At 38.8% G+C, this 21,585-nt stretch overlaps 1 protein-coding gene across 1 annotated transcript; it reads right to left on the reverse strand.

Annotated features, from left to right (window-relative positions):
- Positions 1 to 12,347: 12,347 nt before the first annotated feature.
- tbx2b (T-box transcription factor 2b) lies at positions 12,348 to 21,220 on the reverse strand. Its single transcript, XM_030776767.1, has 7 exons — positions 20,774 to 21,220; positions 19,441 to 19,708; positions 18,202 to 18,348; positions 16,692 to 16,768; positions 16,413 to 16,582; positions 14,710 to 15,314; positions 12,348 to 13,946 (listed from the first exon to the last, which is right to left on the reverse strand). The coding sequence occupies exons 1-7, from the start codon at positions 21,133 to 21,135 to the stop codon at positions 13,512 to 13,514; spliced, it is 2,064 nt and encodes a 687-aa protein (XP_030632627.1). The 5' UTR covers positions 21,136 to 21,220; the 3' UTR covers positions 12,348 to 13,511.
- Positions 21,221 to 21,585: the final 365 nt, after the last annotated feature.

Below are 21,585 nucleotides of genomic sequence, written 5' to 3' on the forward strand. Positions count from 1 at the left end.
ATCAGTCGCGAAGTTTCAATTACTATCTCTTTAAATTAACTACCCTAACTACTGCTGAGCTACATATTAACCCTTGTGTTAATTGGCTTCACTGAGGAATAAGTTAGATCACTGAAGAACTGAAAAGACTGAATGTTGACAGATCGGATCCAGTATCGGGACCTTGGCAAAATGTTTAACAGAAACCTGAAAATGATCGGTTAGCAAGTGCTATGGACTAATTCTTCCTCTAAACATTTTGACATTCCAGATAATCGTTCTCACCTAAGAAATTTATTATCAAACCTATGTTGAAACGACCGTCTTTGAAAAAAAAACACAAGCTTAAAGTTTTAGTTCGTTTTTGCGACTTCATTTATTCAACATTATTTTAACACGACTTCTTTCTTCATGTAGGCAAATGCGTTTACGTTAATTTACCCACAGGCTTTGCGGTAAGCCCATTTTACGTGACACTTAAGATTCGTCAGGTAACAGATACGGTGATAAAATTCATTTATAGGCCTGAACGGTAAACGTCGGTTCATCTGTATAATTCAGCGGGATGGACATCATAAAGTATTATTATTACTGAATAACAGAACGTGAACGATTAATGTAAAATACTCAAGTAGCCTATTCTCAGAAATAAAAACGTAAAAAAGTTGTTATTTAGAAATATAGATATTAAGCCTATGTACAACACAACTATTTTGGGCCTCCCTCTCTCTCTCTCTCTCTCTCTCTCTCTCTCTCTCAATTTATATGTGTGTGTGTGTCTGTGCATGTGTTTATGTATGTATATATGTACATCTATATATATACTTGTGGCCTTGCCACGAAACTAGAACTTGCCTAAGAGTTTAAGTGCAGGAATACTGGCTACTGTAAATGTATGTGTGACTTTAGAATAAGCAAGGGAGAAGCTATCAGTGTCATGGCAGAGTTATTCAGTTCATGATTTACGTGGAAGGGAGTTAGGCTTTTCTTTTCTTGGAAAAACATTTGCCTGTATAATTGGCCGTGTACAAAAATGGTCCTGACTAATACACAGCAAAGAGAGAAGGGGCTGAGATCCTGCACGCCTATGCCCCTCCCTCTTCCTCTCTCCTTTTTTCTCCCTTTTCTTTTCTTTTGATGTTTTAATGCTTTGCTTGTGCATCTTTGGTGTATGGCTGCAGACCAGAGAGCGTTGTGGGTATACAGCATTAAGTCTTGTTTTTTTTTTTGTGATTGTTTGTTTCTTTATTTTGAGTAGAGGCAGCAAGTGTTGGTGCAGATGAAGAGTGTAGAGCAGTGACATCACAGAGACTTCATATACTCCACCCAGGAAACTGAATAACTGTGTTATATCCTCAGGGGTTTGACTCAAGTGTATCTCTGTGTGGACAGGAGTGGACTGGCACATGTATGCTCTCGCCCATGTTTTCATACCTCGTGCTGAGACTGTGAGAGGATTTGGGGTCTCCATGACATAAGCCTGAAATCCGTATTCTGTGTCAGTATGGCAGACTGTTCTTTGTTTGTAGATTTAGAACCACTTGCATTCCCACTGTATTTTAATAATTATATATAATTCTATATATTTATCTATATCTATATATTTTAGCACTTCCATGTTAGCAACAGGGGAGGCCTGACTGGTGGGTGTCCCAATTACTATGGTTCTTTGTCTCCATAGGGGGCAGAGAAAATAAAGAAAACAAAAAACAATATTTATATGCTTATTTGTTAATAAGGAGCTGAGGCAATTTTGAGTTCAAAACAGCTTCAGTCCTACTTGGAATACAGTTATATAAATTGAGAAAGATCTGAATTGTTCCTAGTGACATATTAGATGATTCCTCTAAAAGAAAAGCCCTTATACTTTTTTTTTTTTTGAGAAATGAAGGCGGTATCAATTTAATTCTCTTCTGTGTTCCAGATCATCCCATAAAAGTTTGATGATGTTTAGATCTGGTCATTGGAAAGATCATGAAAATGTTTCACTGCATCCTGGTGCTCATTAATGCACCCCAAAATCTGCTCAGTATCGAGTATGTGTGTGTGTGTTTGTTTGTGTTTGTGTGTGCGTGTGTGTGTGAGTGTGTGTCTCTGTGCCTGTGTCTGCATCTGCATGTGTGTGTGTGTGTTGGGGGGGTGTAATTATTTTGTTTTCACAAGTGACATATATGTTATGATTTGTGCGCCAGCTATTTCACCTTTTTCAAAATCAGTTTGATCTCTCATCACACACTTCAAAGGGCTGATTTCAAAGCATTTGTACATCATAAAAATATATTTGTGGTCAGTAATGAAACTGATGTGATACACATGTAGAATGCTTTTTAAGTGTGAATAAATTAAAATGTGAGTTCTTTCTTTGTTAGGTGTATAGATTATTTTGTCTATCCCATGCATAAACATGTATTCTTAAATCACCATCTTCTATTGCCTGCATACAAAATGACAGTGTCAAAGCTGCTAATTTTCATCAACACCTGTTTTTTATTTATTTGTTTGTTTTTTTATTTGTTTATTTATTGGTAAGTGGTGTCATTTCCTGTTTGGGGCTGCATTTGATTGCAAATTTTAGTTATTTTAGCTAGTGACACAGATGCGAGTAATGTGATCATTTCATGTGGTTTGCAGACCGTGTAATTTGTGTAGTTAAATGGATACTATCCAGTACCTGAAATCTGCTGATGAAACACAAACAAGAGTCAAAGAGAATGATGGCAATACTCCATTAAATCAACTGTTGTCCTACATCAGAGCGAACGTGTGGAAAGTAAGGAAAAAACCTTTTTCTCTAATACATTGCTTGTGGCTGTAATTTTTTTTTTTGATAGATAGATAGATAGATAGATAGATAGATAGATAGATAGATAGATAGATAGATAGACACATACATACATACATACATACATACATACATGCATATATATGCATGTATGTATGTACGTATGTATGTGTGTAGGTATCTATCTATCTATCTATACATACATACATACATACATAGGCAGACAGACAGATTGATTGGTTGACTGAGGACATGTTTTATGTAAAATAGAGACAAAAGATTTGGGTAAATTAATGGATCATTTAAATATTCTCACATACTAACTGCAGTTCAAAATACAAACAATCAAATCCAAGTTTGTTTTTTTGAGTGTTTTTGTTTGTTTGTTTGTTTGCTTGTTTTTTAAAGTCCATGCAAGGTTTCCACTAGGCTCACTGTCCTGTACTTTTACTAAATACAAATCTTTTTATTGCCATCTTCACTGTGTAATCATATGAGAGATAAACGTGACTTAGTATCATTACCTTTGACACATACTCACATTTTTCTCTGACAAAGGAGCCATCTGAAATTTTAGTAAACATACTCATTTAACCTCATGGTTTTAGCTGTGTGCACACAACCTAAAGCCAGTATGATTATTATGGTTCAAAGAAACTGCTCCTTGGGTGCTAAACCCCATACTGATGCTGGTGGCTGTAGTAAAGGGAAGAAAACAGCCAGACACAAGTGGTTTGGCTTTCTTTTTCAAAAACAAGTTTTAGGACGTGTTGCTTCTTTATTTCATAGTACTTGTTTATCCAATTTTTTTACATTTAAAAAAAAAAGTTCAAGTTCTCCAAATCATAAAAATCGGAACCTTCCACCATTAACTGTGGCTAATGTTTGTATTAAAGTCATCCTAAATACCCCATCACTTATTTAAGGCATTGGTAGCATTTTTAGCCACTGACAATTTATGATTTGGTTGTTTATCAGAAGGTGACTTTATTATTACTCAATACTACTTGATTTTGGTTTATTTTGGTGTTTTTTATATTCAAACAATGCATGCTGGCAATGAGAGGATGTGGAGGGAGAGAAAGAGTGACAATGATTCTTCTCAAACGACAGAACCCTTAAAACTTCTAAATGAAAGCTTCAGAATAAGTGGGTTCGATAAAAGGGGTGCAACAGTTCATTTTTACACAGTAAATTATTGAGGGCAGAAGGAGAGGAGAGAAAAGCACACACAAAACTCTAATGCAAACAAAACCATTGCTGACCAGTTAACCCTTAAGATATGTGAAAACAGTCAGAAAGATACACAAAGTGGGTTTTAGCCGCGGCCTGTGCCTCACACAGTGACGCCTAACTCAGTTCAAACTGACACACACCGGCTTTTCATCAAGGGAAAACAGACAGTTTATACACACGATTCAGGGTTGCTGAAAGCTAACAAAACACTGGCGCATAGCTGTCAATGAGGGAAGGTGTTGTGATACAAATCTAAGGGGAAGATTGAATAGTTTATTTAACCTAATAACATTATAATGCCAAACATACAGACATACATAATCATCCAAGCACTGTAATCTCAGTTCTACTCCACTTTTAAAAGTGACATTTTCTTTATCTCATTCCTGGCTGGCTGTCCCTTTTGCATTTCTCTGTTTGCCTGTCCGTATATCTGTCTACCTATCTTTATTTTACTTTCCATTACAGTTAAACAATAAATAGAATTAAGATATATTCATGGTGATCTAGTCACGATTTTAAACAAAGCATATTTAACAACTGTAGTCAGAGCTGTCGTGAAGTGGTCAAATTTGGAAACTGATTGTTTCCTTTTTCCCCAATTTTTGCATTTATTCATCTGATGTTTTCAAAAAGGCAAGACCCCTGAAATCATGACAACCACTTACAGTTTACCTCGGTCGGTCGCTGCTCAGTTCATTTCAGGTTAAGCTAGTTATCATCGGCGTGAATATAAATTGTGTATTTGGTCATATTGAATGTCTCTCTCAGTCAAGGGTTTAACTGTCACATGCCTTGTGGTTCAGCTGGAGGTCACTCTCTGTGTCGGCACTTCTGAACGTCTCTGGCTCTCCTCTATGATCCCATAGCATGTGACAGGGGACATGAAACCTAGTTCACCCACACAGCAGCCCATGCTGGTCAATTCGCCCTCCACGTGTTGTGGCAAAATATGGTTCTCTGGACCTCATGGAGAGCTCTTTTCTTGATGCTATATCTGCTCTGATTGATGTTCTTATCAGTCTCTCTCTCTCTCTTTCTCTCTCTTAACAACCACATCGCCCACATGTAATGAGTCTTTGTTATGACGTACAAACATTGATAGAGCAGTAGGTAGTTTCTCTCACATGCACACAACGCTGTGGACTCCAGTGTCAGTGGGAAAATATTCACACCATGCTAAATATAATTTTACAGATGCTTATGCTATTATAAGCTCTTTCGTAGTAACCATCTAAACGCATGCTTTATAAGATTTCATCCACGCTGTTATATAGAGAGATATATACAAAGACATGCATAAACAGGACAACAGGACCACGGGTCTGCTGGTCTTACTGCCACTCAGTTATAGAGGTGTCTTCTTGTCCACCTCAAAGCATGTGATTTTAAACAATTTACTGAATGAATACTTTTTCTCCCATTTTTATTTTTCACTTGGATGTCATCAGTATAATGTTTATTTGATCCTTAAAAAGAATTTCTTTGAACCCTCTTTATCAAAGAACACCATTTAATATTTCCCCAGTGTTTGTGTGGCAACATGTTTGGATAAATATCATTTATAATATACATATATGGTGGGTGATGCTTTGCAGACATAGAAACATCTACGTCTCCTCTTGCTGCAGTGAAGACAGCAAATTCTGGCTACAGGGTGTGTTCCAACACAGTGCCCTCACTGGAACAGTTTGGAGGAAGTGGGATCCAGTGCTTTATATATGGCTGATGACTGATAGATTTTAGCATGTAGAGTTTATTTTGAAATAGGTTTACAGTTTTTATTTGTTGTAATTAAAATAAACCATTTTATTGGTAAGTGGGATTTAATTCAATATAAGTCACTAAATAATTCAATTTATTACAATAGCTTTATTTCAGAGAACTAAAGACCTTAGCCAATCAAAATACCACCACCACCACCACCACCACCAACAACAACAACAACGACAACAACAACAACAACAACAATAATAATAATAATAATAATAATAATTATCATTATTATTATTATTATTATTATTGGTGTTGTTGTTGTTGTTGTTGTATCTTGTATCAAGGGAAAATAATTATGATATGATCTCTGTTTAGAAACCTGTATCCACCATACTAGATGAGATGCATCTGGTATGGTGTGTGTGTGTGTGTGTGTGTGTGTGTGTGTGTGTGTGTTCATGCCCTTGTGAGTGGATGTTTAAGATAAAATCCTCCAGGAGCTATGTGTGTAAGAGCAGTCTAGCTTTGTTAATTGTTAACTGAGTCTACATTGTGAGTGTGTGTGTGTGTGTATGTGTATGTGTATGTGTATGTGTATGTGTATGTGTATGTGTATGTGTATTTGTACGTGAATGCATGTGTTCATGCCCTTGTGAGTGGATGTTTAAGATCAAATATTCCAGTAGCTATGTGTGTAAGAGCAGTCTAGCTTTGATAATCGTTAATTGAGTCTACACTGTGAGTGTGTTTGTGTTTGTGTTTGTGTTTGTGCTTGTGTTTGTGAAGCCATGCCCTTGTGAGTAGATGTATTTATGTGTGAAGGAGTATGAAACTTTTACCATTAACACAGCAGTATGTGTGATGTGTGTGTGTGTGTGTGTGTGTGTGTGTGTGTGTGTGTGTGTATGTATGTGTGTGTTCATGCCATCATAAGTGGATGTTTATGTGCACAAGAGAGGTTGAAACTTTTACCATGCAACCAACAGTGTGTGTGTGTGTGTGTGTGTGTGTGTGTGTGTGTGTGTGTGTGTTTGTGTGTGTTTGTACTCTTCTAAGTGGATGTTTATGTGCATGAGGGAGTATGAAACCTTTACCATGTACACAGCAGTATTCCCCATCTCTCGCGTGTGTGTGTGGGTGTGTATGTGTGATGTGTGTGTGTGTGTGTGTGTGTGTGTGTGTGTGTGTGTGTGTGTGTGTGTGTGTGTGTGTGTGTGTGTGTGTGTGTGTATGGACACTGGCTGAAGCCACTGATGTGTGAGGGGATTGTATGTTTTGAGAAGGGCCGACTAGTTTAGTCTCAAACCCTCTCTGGCCCTGTGCTTCTCCAGCGCTTCGTCCATCAAAACAGAGACTGTTAGTCTTTTCTAATCTCCTCTGTTCATCTCAGTGGCAGGACCTGGGGCAAAGTGCATAGAGCAAATGATTTCTCTAAGGGTCAGACACAGAAATCTCTCTTTGCCCCCCTCCCCTTTCACCCACCTCCCTTGTGTGTAACTTCTTCTGAAACACCCCTGAGCTGTCTCACTTTGATGACCTCATGAATGTTTTCATCTTCTTCTGACCTCACGAATGTTTTCATCTTCCTCTGTGATCAGCGGAGAAGAGGGGACCTGTGGAACTGATACTGCCCTCTGAGCGATTTAAGGGGATGGTGCTTGTACGCAAGACACATGGATTACTCAGTTTCTTTAGATGTGTTGCTGGAGCTTCACCAAATGACATGTCATGGAGCCTCATTTGTACTGGAGCTTTGTTTAGCTTCACCGATTTATTTGACAGTATTTTTATATTCAGCACTTGGTGGCTTCAGACAAGGATTGTGGGTGCAAAGTTCTTCGATTTTTTTTTCCTATGGCGTGGTACACACATCATCCTGTTTGATGTGATTTTTTTTTCTCTTTTTTGTCTTGAGCGTGTACATTAGATATGTGTAGATGATGCATACCTGCTTGCTTTGGTGGTCGAAGCACTTAGCCTTCTGAGTACTGTTACACTTCATATGGACTGTAATCACTCTTTAGCATTCCGATCAAAAGCTTTTTGAAGACACCTTAGAGCACTCTTTCTTTGTATTTCAAAACTTCTTGATCTGTATCATGACAGCTGAAGGGACATGACGCACCCGTGGTGTTATTGGTGTACAACATGATTATCCACTCTGACTAAATCAGAGAATGAACAGCATATTGTTGTTTTGTCTTTACTCCACAGATGTCTTTTATGACTAAACTTTATATACTTTTAATCGTTATGTAAACGATCTTCCTAAATAAACAATCATTTTCACGAGGCTTTAAATGCTACTCTCAAAGTATTATTATCAGCAACAAGTAAAAAGTCGAAAAGGGAAATATTGTGACACCAAGCGGTAGTAATTGGTATTTCACAAAAGTATTTTTTGCATCCTAAAAATTTGCGCAACACAGTACCACATGCAAATTGCTTGTTTCTACTACACGAGCAGTAGATTGAGACACTGTAACTTCATATATATATATATATATACATACATACACACACACACAATCACACACACACATACATACATACATACATACACACACACACACACACACACACACACACACATAAACATACATATATATAAATATATGCTATTATTATCATCAAACACATTCATTATATTTAGGGCCATGAATCTTACTGTTGAGGCCCCCCGTTACGTATTTTGACAAGACACAGCATTAACATTTGTCTTGGGTGAGCGGCCGCTTAACAGTGCAATAAAATTTTAGGCAAACATTTTTATTGTTTTTATTGCAAAACCAGTTGTGTAGTGAGTTACATATTGCATCTTTTGTCACGAGCGTATGAACTGATTAACCATGGTCTGTTTTGATGTTGTTAAGTTCCCAGAACTCTTGTATCGATAATTTATTTGCAAAAAAATGTCCAGAAGGTGGCAGTGGCTCACAAAATTCGGACTATTTTTGTAATAACTAACATGACTAACTCTCGAAGTAAAAAGTATCAGATCTTCGGGGTTACTTCATCTCGTCCCTGGGAAAAGTAGCCTACAGTATACTGACCTTTAGTTCATTCATCATTCACTTGCTACGGTCAAAGTAGGCCTACAGCAAAATTCCAGAAAATACAATGAAAATTTTCTTTTAGCCAAGCCTTGTCCGTCTGTTTTACACAAACCCTGGAAAAGCATTCAGAAAGTCCAGGAACGAGGAGTGATTCACCAACAGTTTAAGATAACTGTAAGCAGCACGTTCAAGACCGCGCGGTAAAGATGCCCTCTGTTAAGCTTCAGTGGAACTGCATGAGTCGGCCTTCCCTCTATCTCCTATAGGCTATCCGCCATTGTAGTGTAATCTGTCAGGAGACAGCTTTCCAACTGTGTCTTTCCTGTCAAGCAAAACTCTTTTTGTAGATATAGACTTTTTTTGCACATTTTATATAAACACATAGGCCCTATGCATGTAGTCTCTGTATGTGGGGTAAATCTCTGCCAGTGTCCGTTAGCAATAGAATTCATCAGATTACAAGTATTAGCATTTTTCTCGTCAGCAGAGAGTAGAAGAGCCGTGATGCGCCTTGAAATAATACCAGTCAAACAGTCATATCCGAACAGTATCTGAGTCATATCTGAAAAGTTAGTCCTTATACGCATATAAATTGTCTTCTCTGTATCAACAGAGAGGAAAGCGAGGTGCCTGATGCATGGATGATCTTGTCATTCTCTTTGTGGTTCTGTCTTAACAAAAGCTAATTAGCTGCTGCTTAGGCTGAATGATTGGAGCTGTAAAGACAGAGAACCGATGAGGCATGAACGGCTCCTGTGGTCGCAATAGTGACCTACAACAACGGAAACCAACAAACAGGACCCGAACAAGAAAAGCATTATAGCGTAGTAACAAAAGGCATCTGCACACACGTCTATTAAATATTAATTTCCCATGTCCTTTACTTGAGTCATGACTTGTCGTCTGCTGGAGTGTTTTGAAATGGGAGAAATATCGTCTTGGATTGTAGCTTTGAAAGTGCGACAAGAAGAAATCGAGCGTCGACCAAAACTCATTGACTACACAGCCATACCTGCGCGACGGTGAACAATAGACATGACATGAGAGCCAGTCGATGAGAAAAATTTATTAAGTAAATAAGTGAATGCGTAAATTGGAGAATGAAATAACCAAATCAATGAAAAGATTCAGTTTGACTTAGCAGTAGGCTACCCTTTGAAAGTTTATATATATATATATATATATATATATATATATATATGTGTGTGTGTGTGTGTGTGTGTTCCCCAGATAAAACACTCGCCCTAAACGACTTATCATTATCAAGAGGAGTTACGTTTTGTGTCCTGCCACGTTTTAAACAGCAGAAAGACGGCCGGTTGATATAGTCAGCAAACTAACACTCTGACTGACTGGTAGACTGAACCCACACACTTATCCTGACTACAGTTTGCACAGCAGTCATGCCTGAAACAGCGTTCAGGATAGTCAACTCACTCTTCATTTCAAAAACAGGATCATCCAATCTCCACAGAATCAAAGACACACTGTCTGGAAGTGTAAGACACTGCTGTCAAATCAAAAACCTAGAGCATTTACGATCAAAAAAATTAATGTAAATAAATTGTCAAATAAACGAAGTGTCAAAAACTGTATCTAAAATCGTTGTGTTGATAAAATTATGTAGAAATGTGAACGTACAACGATAGCTCTTTCACTGCACAATTTTATAGTTCACTCCTAAGCATGTTATTATTACTACGAGAGTAAAGGTCATGTTATAGGCTATAATAATCTTTTTCAGAATATATAGGCTATAACCCACATAATATATTCCATTTAGAATATCTATAATCGATCTTTAGGGTATTTTTTCCAATCTGAAAATAACTTTGCCGTAACAGAACCACGGTTGTTGTGGTTAAATAAATAAATAAATAAATAAATAGTCTTTGTGTCCACGCAAATTAACGTAGCCTTGCTTTTTTCATTCTTTGACAGCGGCAGGCCCATTCATTTATCGCTGCTTCCCGGAATTTTCATGTCAGGCGTCGGACATACTGTGAATGCTCATATTGTTTTGATATGGACAAAAAAAATATTCATGTGTTACACTGCAGCCGACACACTCATTTTTGATGACTATAAAGAAATGACGGCACGTCCTGATCATCAACAAAAATGTAAACAGTCTTGGCCTTTATACCCTGAGCCTTCAACCACCATTACTCGTCATTGCAGCCTATTGATCTGTCATTGACTGATTACTTTAGACAAATAGTAGGGTCGAGTTGCTCGCTGTGTTAATTGGGGATAGCAGCGTTCAACAAAGGCCCCTTAATGAAAACGGGGCTCGTGATTATTGCAGAAGAAAGAAACGAACAGAAACAAGAGGGGGATCTCTAATTAGGAGCTGTAACTCTCGGGCTCTGCCCCTTTGTGAGCGGGTGTGGGGAGGCTGTGTGGCCGGCAGGCAGGCGACAGGCGCCGGTTGCTGGACAAAGGGATGTCTGCTGCCAAAGTGGTAAGGCGTCCAAGCTCCCATCCTCCCTAACCTCCCTGCCGCGGCGCTTAACCCTTTCACCATGATACGAGTCTGTGTTTTTTAATAGAGTCCTTCACTTTCTCTGATACACACGCAGACACGCACGCACACAAACCTACGTACGTGGCTCTCAGTCCAGCATTTCTGAACCCAAAAAACCCTTCCATTGTAAACCCACTGCCTGGAATTGTGTAATATTTTCGCTCAAACTGCAACTGGTTAAAATTTTCTTGCTACCGGGAGAGCAACAAATGTGGGTCGCTGAAAGCGTGTCTACGGAGGAGGAAGAGGGGTTCACAGTGCTTTTGAGGCAAACATCTCAGTTAATATCCCTACTATCCCTACACTGTAATTCTAGACTATAAATAACCCTAAAGGAGATAATAATTGTTAGCGCAGCCGGAGGAAAACAATGAAAATATACATTAGCTGATCTTTGATAGCGCTCACCACAACAGTGTTGTATCTGCTGACACCTAATCTGATTTATGTCAATAATAATAATAATAATAATAATAATAATAATAATAATAATAATAATAATAATGTGGAGGAGGAGGATGGTGGGGATGGTCAAAAGACCCTTTTGAGGTTTCTCTGTTACGCACACGTACATTTTTACCGAATTACTGTTTTGACCTAAGCAGATGATATCGTATGTGTTTGATTACCATCAAGGACAGTAAAACCGAAGGTGATTTAACCCGATGTCTTCATAGTATGGTGAGGAGACAACACGCAATAGGCATATGATAAACGAACATGACAAATTCATATCGACGACAGAGGGCGCAGTAAACCGCATTAGTGCTGCATGGCTAGGCTTCAGAGAGACATTTTCATAATGCAACGAAAGAACGTTTTGCCGAAGACATTAGTATCATTATGAAATTGTATTTAAGTGTTTATGTACCCAACTGGTGGTTAAAAGACTTAACTGAGTGCAAGTATCGACAGACCTAGTATCGTTGCTATTGCTGCTGTTGTCACCTTAACGGTATATCTAGTGTTGTTTTTTTTCTCAAACAAGGTTAATTAAATAAAAGGGGGATTTTGAAACACATTGATTTTTTTATTGAAATTGTGAGTTCAACAACAACAACAACAAAAAAAATAAATCCCGGACAACCAGCAAAAATGAGACACGTTAACATATCTATGTATATAAACCCAGCTCGTGAAGAGGAATGCAAATCTCTTCTGTGTTGGAGTGAATTAACCTGAGGTTTTTCTAAAATTTGCGTGTCTCACAGTTCAGTCCGGCAGAGGAGACAAGGAGCTTTCTCCTACGTGATAAGTGTTCTCAGCAACTGCTACAATGCAACGATGGCACACGCTTTCTTCACGTGTCACAGGCAGATTAAACAGCAATGCATCACAGAGAGATACCTTCTGTTTCAAACCAACAAGCGCTAAATAGCTTTCATTTACAATATACGTTCATGTAAAATGAAAAAAAAAAGCAATGAGTTAAACTCTAAATATTATGTACACGCAAATGTACAGCTTTGAATAAATTAATACCAATTTGCATATTCTTGTATCCTTATAGCTTATTTACAGGATTATTTCTCTTTTAATTACATAAATAGTTCAGGTACAATTGTCCGTCACATAGGCTATTACAAACGGCCATAACTATCTGTCACAAGTTTTATTTCAATCCCTTTTGAAATACACTTCATTTGGATGTAGCTTGTTTTCCTGTAAATCTACAGGTCTGTATGATGTTCAACTCAGTCACCCTGCAGCGCACAGTGATCATTTGGACTCCTAATGATTTACGCAAAGATTTTATTTGCAAAGCACGCCTCCCGCCACAAAACATTTGTCCGTTCCATCTATCTCTTCGTCGACATCTTCAGGCTGTTGGTGTGTTTTGTTTTTTGTTTTGTTTTTGTTTGTTTGTTTTTTTCCTTTTTCAGTATGCACACCCCATGATGTAAATTATTATCTGTGGATTGTCTTCGCAGCATTTATAGTATCTGTTCAAGTTTCCGCCGATAGAGCCTCAAGTCATGTCTCATTCAATAAATTAATTTGGTTGTCAATTCTACTGTCTTTGCAAAATGTTTGATTTTTTCTCTGATATATAAGCACACCCAAAACAACAATGCATGCTGACTCCCGTTTGCCTTTGCCACTCCAACCATCCATGCGTAAAATGGTACACATCGAAATTTACCGCAGATAACCAGTTCATAACATCCTCTGGTAATTCAAGTCATGCCCTGGATAGGTTTTTGAGGACGTTTGATCATTTTGGGGAGTCCCTTGGTGTAGATATCTCTCTTTGACTTTCCAGGCCGCTGACTAGTCTCTGTATGTTTTGGAGTTCGTTAATAGATTCCTTCATTGCCGCTTTGGGGGAGCCGTTCCTCTGAATGGCTCCTTTGTGGTTATGCTGATCAGGCACTGGACTCGCCTCTCTGCTACCGGATTTTGAGGATTCCGATGAAGGGTTTAGGCCGGTTGGCAATCCCGTGGTGAGCAGGTTTGTGCTTTGAGGGATAGATACGGGGATCTGGTACGGGCTGAAGCGCAGACGCGGACGGGGGCTGCTCAAAAAAGGATTCCTGGAGAGCGAGGAAGCAGAGCTGCTGTTGGGCAGGGCAGAGGCTGCTGCGGCAGCCGCAGCCATGTAGGTATAAGGATACGGAAACAATCCGCCGAAGGTTGGCATCGGAATGCCCTGTAACCAAAGAGACATTAATAAGAAACTCTTATCGTGGAAAACATGACACAAGCCCGCAACAGCAGGGGCTAAAGGTGAAATGCAGCAATAGCACTTATTTACACAGACGAGGGACAGACACGTGCTCTGGAGGTCACTGGTCTAAGTCTAGTAGAAATAGGTCAGCTTCGACACCAGTTTGAATTTAAATTGGTCGGCATAAATCAGGTTTCCTCTCTATGTGTGCTTTTAATTTCATTTTAAAACACTATTTCCCCTGTTGATTTTTGCATAGGCAAAGTATCAACAGCAGGTAGTGATAATATTTTAAGAATCGACAGCAGGTAGTCATAATATTTTATCATTCTTTTATTTTAGCACATTTAAGGATTATTTATCAGCATCGGAATATTCAGAATATTGCAGAAAATTAGTCTAATCGATGCTTGTTCAGCAGTTTAACTCAAAACGTTTAGGCCTAAAGGCCCACGCGTTCACAGCAGCTCAGTTTTCCCGCTGGAAGCACAAGCTAGTTAACAAACATTTCGCTGTCTTTGAAAATCTTTGACAATATGTGTTAGTGACCTGATGCTTTATGGCCATGGTATATTCCAGACCAGCAAAACACGATCCAGGCTACAACATAAATCTTGTTCAAAGCCATCAGAAATTAAAAGAACTCACGCTTTATTACATGTTACACAAATACACATCATAACCGATATTTCAGTATGAGAATAGCAGTGCAGTAAATTAAATATTAATTCATCGTATCGCTTACCTGAGACGCTAGCATGTGTTGAGACAGTGGAAAGGAGAAGGGACTCGGTGTGCTCCCAGTTCCTTGAGCAGACAGGCTGCCATTTTCCAAACCACTTGCTCCGGAAACTGAAGCCAACAGATGTCCCATACCCATGGCCGAAAAAGCTCCAGGTGCCATAGCGAATTGCCCAGGGTGGAATAGCAGAGGTTGCCCAGTGTTTAAAGGGTTAAAAAACTGTTGACTGTGCAGGCCGGAGAGAGCAAGGCTTTGCAGATGCCCTGCACCGAAGTGAGAGGGGCTCTCTGTTTGTACCATGAGAGGGGAGAAGCTATCTTTGCTCCCACTTAAACCCCCGTTATCCATGTCCTTTTTAGACGATTCTGTGTCTTTCCTGTGTCTGTTCTCCGATTTGTCCTTTTCCAAGTTTCTTATGCTAAATATCGAGTCGCTCTGCTTTCTCGAGTCCGGGTAGTCGTCTTTCTTCTCCAGACTAGGCCTGTCTTTCATGCGATCCTCACATCTTGGACTAAACGACGAAGGGGGTTCAGGCACAGGACTCGATCCTCCGCACCGCTCATCTTGATGGTCAAGTTCGTGCTCACTATCAGTGCAAGTTTTCTCTTCTACATTGAATTAAAAAAACATAAACAAATAAATACATAAATAAAAATTACACAAATTGCAGAAGTCGTCATTGAGAATGACAGAGGACATGGTTATGATGCATGATCAGAACGTGGCAAAGTGCATAGTCATAACGCGTTAACACGAGAGCAGATAAGACTACTCAAATACTTAATCAAAGAATTCTGATGTACGCCAGTACTCGCGTGCAGAAGAAGATCATTGTTACTCTATAGCTCTAACTCTGTGCACCTCTAATAAATCATTAGTTAATATTTTGTGTGTGATTTTAAGGAACATATAGTGGAACCTATGCTGCAGATCACGTTCATCTTAATTATTGATTAGTATATTTTTATATTTTTAATTCGAGATTTTTTGGGGTGGGAGCAACAGGTTTACAATGGACATAGGAATGGACGGATGAGGGAACACATATTTTATCAAGATCAGTGACAACATTGCATCAAAGGAAAGTAATAATCCTTTAATCCTGCTATAATCCAAATGTATTATGATTAAAATAATCATCAATCTGTAAATAACTGTAAAATAAAAGTCTAGCCTGTTCGATTCATTGTCAAAACTCATAGGGTATGATAAGCGACAAGGTAATACATTAATGAGTATTAATACGATAATAAGTAACAAGTAAAAAGGCAGCTGGTAAATGATGATATCTCTTGACCAGGTGCAATAAATATACAAAATTCACTCCAGTCTGAAGAAAAAAGAAACCTAGATTCGTTGATTTTAGATTTGCCTATTTTTTGTTTGTCTAGCTATTGACTCCGTTTGGTTAGGCCTGACATTAAACTTGTAAACCTAAGTTCACGTTTGCATTTTCCTCACTGAATCCTGAATAAACAAATATTCAATTAAGTCTTTTAAATGTATACAGTCAGACGCAAAATCGGTCTCTGACCGAATATAAAGCTGTTTTGTGCGGTGTATTGTTATAAAAGTTGTGATCTGTGGTAGATTATGCCTATGACGCTAAAGTGCCACTACATACATAACTCAAACTCAAAATATTAAATAAAATGATAATAATTATAATTTTAAAAAAAGTTACACCCTTGGGGATATATACATACCTCGACTGTTTCGACTAAACCTAAGTGGGCTGGACACAGGTCCGATTGGTGAGTGACCAACATCTCTTCCTGTGGCAGGTTCACTCGACGAAGCATCGGAGTCTCCGCCATCTCGGTCCACTTTGCATTGATCCTCATACATGCGTAAAGATGGAAGGCTCAGTTGTTTCCTAGAATGTGAATTTAAACCAATGTCGTTAGACTTTCTGTTGTGGAAGTAGCCGCCATAATGAATTTAGCCAAAGTGTGTGACCATGGGACTGTGAAGAGAGGCCTTACCTTTTCTCTCTCCTTCCATTTCCTGTGTCTCTGAAGCCTTTGGCAAAAGGATTATTATCAATCTTCAGCTGTGTTATCTGAAAAAAAAAAGAGTACGGCAAAATTATTATTATTATTATTATTATTATCATCATCATCATCTAAGTAGAGACAATAACAAAGCCTACAATAGCTAGGAATAAATTTAACTCAGCGTATAGACCCAAATCTCGATTGTTTATTCTCCCACATATGGTTAAACACAGTACATGTTTCATTAAAATTATACCAGAGTCATTTTTAAATTATTGAAGAATGGATAATGAAGGACAGTCCTACCCACTACACCCTTGAGAAAATACCACGAGTTCACATTTTCCTTTGGTCCTATAATTATTCTCAGCAACACAGCGGAGACAGATGCGCAAAAAGGTTGCGCGGACAGAGGACTATCAATAATTAATATTGCGGTTTGAATCATTGCCATACAATGCCAGTTCTCTGTAAAACTAGACGTTTTTAAAAAAAATGTTTTATGTTTTTTTAAATTAGTAAGTCAAGCCTCCGCTTGATGTTATAAATAATAATAATAATTTTAAAAAAGCTTATAGATACCAGTTCTTTACTTTTAGCTGGGTTTTCAGGGTCCAGTTTTCTCAGTTTTCATAGCATGGACCTCGGAATTCAAGAACTGACCAATCAGACAGCCCCTGGGCTTTGGTTTAGGAACTGTCATGCTATGATTACACTGTTGTGTAGCTCCGGGACAAACTAGCGAGTCTAAGTGCCTGCTAATCGATTGTGACTCTATGCCATAAACTTTACGATACCAACAAGCCCACCAGGCCAGTTGGACATGGAGACCAATTAGCTTCAGCGCAGAGGGGCGGGATGTAGTGGAAAGAACTAAAGCAGTACAAAAATAAATACTTTGCTTTAGCGCAGAGAATTTTATTCATTATCTATTTGGAATTAACTTCACGCATTTAACAAAACGTGGAACAGATATCCAGCAAAAATAATCGCAACCACGAAGCCTTTGTTGCACAGTACTTAAACCCATGGTAGCCATTCTGCCTCACAAAATGGCTGAATTAAGACTATTAAAATACGTCTAATTGTATCAAGCAAACTTATGTACATTTTATTTCACTGTATTTAAAGTAGTATGATGCAAACTTTCATTTGCACATGTAAGAACAATTAAACAAATTAATCAAATTAAACAACCGATTAATTAATTTATATGTTTCATCTTCAACATAAAATGTCAATCTGTTTGTCTGACTTGAACTTAACCAATGTACTTTTAGCCACTGCAGCATAAATATAGCTCCAGGACTACAGACTGCAGTAGCAGAGCCAGGATGATTCATCAGATAATTAAAAAATATATGATAGGCTATTTCTGTTTAAAATTCATTCTTAGCGACATTTTAAACAAATATTATTGTCTGAGTCAATCGGATGTTTGCAAGAGTTTGTTGTCTGGGCTAATCATACACATTTGAAGATCGTGGGTGTTACATACCTTGTCGTTTTGATACGCAGTGACAGCGATGAAATCCGTCTCAGGAAACACATACGTCCTGAATGTGCTGTATGGAAGCTTCAGAATGTCGTTTGCTCTCACAATATGGAACCTAGGCTGGTATTTGTGCATTGAATTCAGAATTGTCTAAAAATAAGAAAAACAGGGAAAATCTAAGTAATGCAATTCTCATCATTAATGTGAAGCATTGTTACAGCATTCGTACACCGGAGGCGCAAACTTAGGTGCAATCGCGACATGTAGTGATAATGGTCAAAACTGGCACGTGATTTTAAAAACAAGTGAATGTCAAGTAAACGCAATTGATCTGTACCCGGTCAACATCAAGTTACTTATGTGGCCTCCATGAGATAAGGATAACATTAAAATAGGGTTCTAAACAGATTAAACAGACCTCGGCATGGTTGTGCCTGACATGTAAATTATACATTTGTTTACAGTCAGTTTGTTTGAGCGTCGATTTAAAAGAACACGACGCAGATTTGTGCTCCACTAGCAGATTGAGACTGTTGGGTGTTAGCCTTTAATACTGTATGACCCATGTCTTTTTTATTGAAATTCCAAGCAATATTACATGGGCTAGGGGTAAGACATTCAAAGGCCTAAGAGGCTGCACATTATTACTCCTCTCGACTGCAGCGTCCGAAGATGGAATGAGAATAAATGGCTAAACCAGACACCTCCTTCTCTTGACCTGGTTTCTGCCACTTTCCACAGTATCATCATAAAACTCTCGGGTTGCTGATCTTCCATTTCAAATACAATAATATTACAGAGTTTAAGGTTTTAGATTTGAGAGTTGAAAACAAGGCTAGGATGGTGTAAACATAGATTCCTATTCTGTGACAAGGCTCGTCGTGTTACCACAATTCAAATAATAAAACTGACTGCAGAAACATTTCGTGTCAGTGCCAGAAGACAGGACAAGAAAACCAACTCATCAGTAACGACGTGCGTAAACTGGACACTATATCACTCTGCAGCAGTATGAAAGGTAGAGCCATTTCTCATAACAGTTGTAGTGACAGGCGATATATCTGACTGGGACACATTTCCTCCCCTCCAAAAAAGGAGGGATCACAAATTTGTAGACTAAGTAAAATTCTGGCTCTCAATCTGTAAAAAGTGAACAAGCGTCAAAAATATCTACTTAGAGAGCATTTTTTTAAAAAATTACTAATGACGATTATAATAACAGTAATAACCTGGTCTACTTACAAATCCATGTTTGTCTGAAATATTGTTGGTTAACTTGAGTTTATGAAAAGCAACAGGCTTCGCCATCCACTGCTCCCCCGTAGCTGGACTATCCGGATGTATATACATTCGTTTGGGCATCTCCGGGTCGGCCTTTCCCGCTACCATCCAGCGAGAGTTATGGAACTTGTAGCGACAGTCGTCGGCAGCGACTATGTCCAGTAATAATATGTATTTCGCTTTTTTATCAAGGCCGTTTATTCGGACCTTGAAAGGAGGGAACATCCTCCTGGAGAGAAAATACAAATATTGATAAAATATTCAAACGTTCATAGAAAACCGCTGACATCATTTTCATTGGTAATTTCAAAGGAATAAGAGAAAAAAATAATGTAAAACTGTCGGTGGTCGTGCCAAACCGAATTTAAGCTGACGTCTGTTACAAAACCATTTTAAACAGACAAAGCAAATGAGTTTCAGTGGAATGTGGCTTTCAATCGATAGTTTCACAGTGTGGTAACATAGAAAGGTCTTGAAACACTTGTCAAACATTAAGCAACATATATATTTTTTTGACTAGTCTCTGATAACTTTCCTCCTGTAGCTGGTTGACAGAACTTAAATTTATGAGCAGGCACCAACATTTAAATCACACTTTTCACTTGAGGATGACAGTCTGTTTACAAAAAACAGGAGCTGAGCGGTCATGTCAGAATGTGGTTTTATCAAGGGGCTGGATTTTTTTAGCTGAGCGAATTCCACAAAGTTGTTTTGCATTCATTTGACTTAGGCCCCTGTGCCGACGTAAAGACTAAATAACCGCGATGAAATATTCAAAAAATGTAGGTTATTGAGTATCTAAGCAAATGTATACATATAAATAAAACAAATTTCTAGGGATTCATTTGTAACTAAATGTTCTAGTATAGTAGTTAACAATTACGCTGCCGTGTGAATACGGATAACCAATGTTTAATAGGTTACTTTGAACCATTAGTGGAAAAAGATTCATCCAGACAGTTTCTAATGGTTCAAATGATTGGATTGTATGGTTAAATAATACAGCCATTCTTAACCGAGGAGGTAGCGGATGGAAAAAATATTGGGGGAAACAACGCTAAACCGCTTTGGAAAAAAAATCCGTTAGGCCCGTTGAACTGAGCTACATTAACGGGAGGTGTTCTCTAACTGCGTGGACTATGATTAACAAAATCGAAATGAAAGTAATACTTAAGATACAACAACTTCAGTCGAGCACATCTAACACAAAGTCGGTTTCGTGTTTAACTGTCATCATAACATAACTCAAAAATAACCAGGAGCAGTAACTCGACTGTTTCAGGTTCGTCCTCACCTGCCCGATTTCGTAATAACCATCTCTGTTCCTAATTTGTGGAACTGGTCCCACAGATCCTTTGCTTCCAGTGTGACTTTTGGGTCATCCTCGACCTCTTCCTCCGGTTCTAGGCTCTTGAGACTGCGGAGATGAGCTGCCTGATGATGGTGACTCAGAGCCGGATGGAGCCCAGCCTCCGCGGCTCCAGCCAGGGTATGGTCCGGAATCGGCTTAGTGAGAGCCCCGGGAGGAAGTGTCAGCGCCGGGAAGAAAGACGGCTGAGCGGCCGCTAGGAAAGCTGACATGGGAAAGTCTGTCGGCCGGTGAGCGTGGAAGGGGTGATAAGCCATGGCAGTCCCTGTAAAAACTGGATCTCTCATCGGTGCATCCAAAAATCGAGGTGAAATTTTGATATAGTGATCTTTTCTCAGAACAGTACAGAATCCAGAGGGAAACGCTTGCCGTCTCGTAACGAATAGAACCAGTGAGGTAACTTCGATTACAGTGCAAAGTATGGTCTGGGAAGGCGTTAGATTGACGGTTAAAGAGAGGAAAGGCAGAGAATGGTGAAGAGCTATCACTTTATCTCCCGTAAGTGCTGGCTCCACGAAGTCCAGTAATAATATCAGTCAGAGCGAACACAACAACGCTTCGAAGGCAGTTTTGTGGATTCCTTTCCCCCAATAGATCGGTTTTATGAAATATAGGATTATTCTTTCGATGCGGATGTCCATTCAAGCGCGATCATTCTACACGGACACGGAGCTGAAATGGTTAGATCCTGTCCTGTCCACTGTAGAACTGTAACTATCTCACATGTCCTTCCTGCT

This window comes from Chanos chanos, chromosome 6 (genome assembly GCF_902362185.1).
Source record: "Chanos chanos chromosome 6, fChaCha1.1, whole genome shotgun sequence".
NCBI lineage: Eukaryota > Metazoa > Chordata > Actinopteri > Gonorynchiformes > Chanidae > Chanos > Chanos chanos.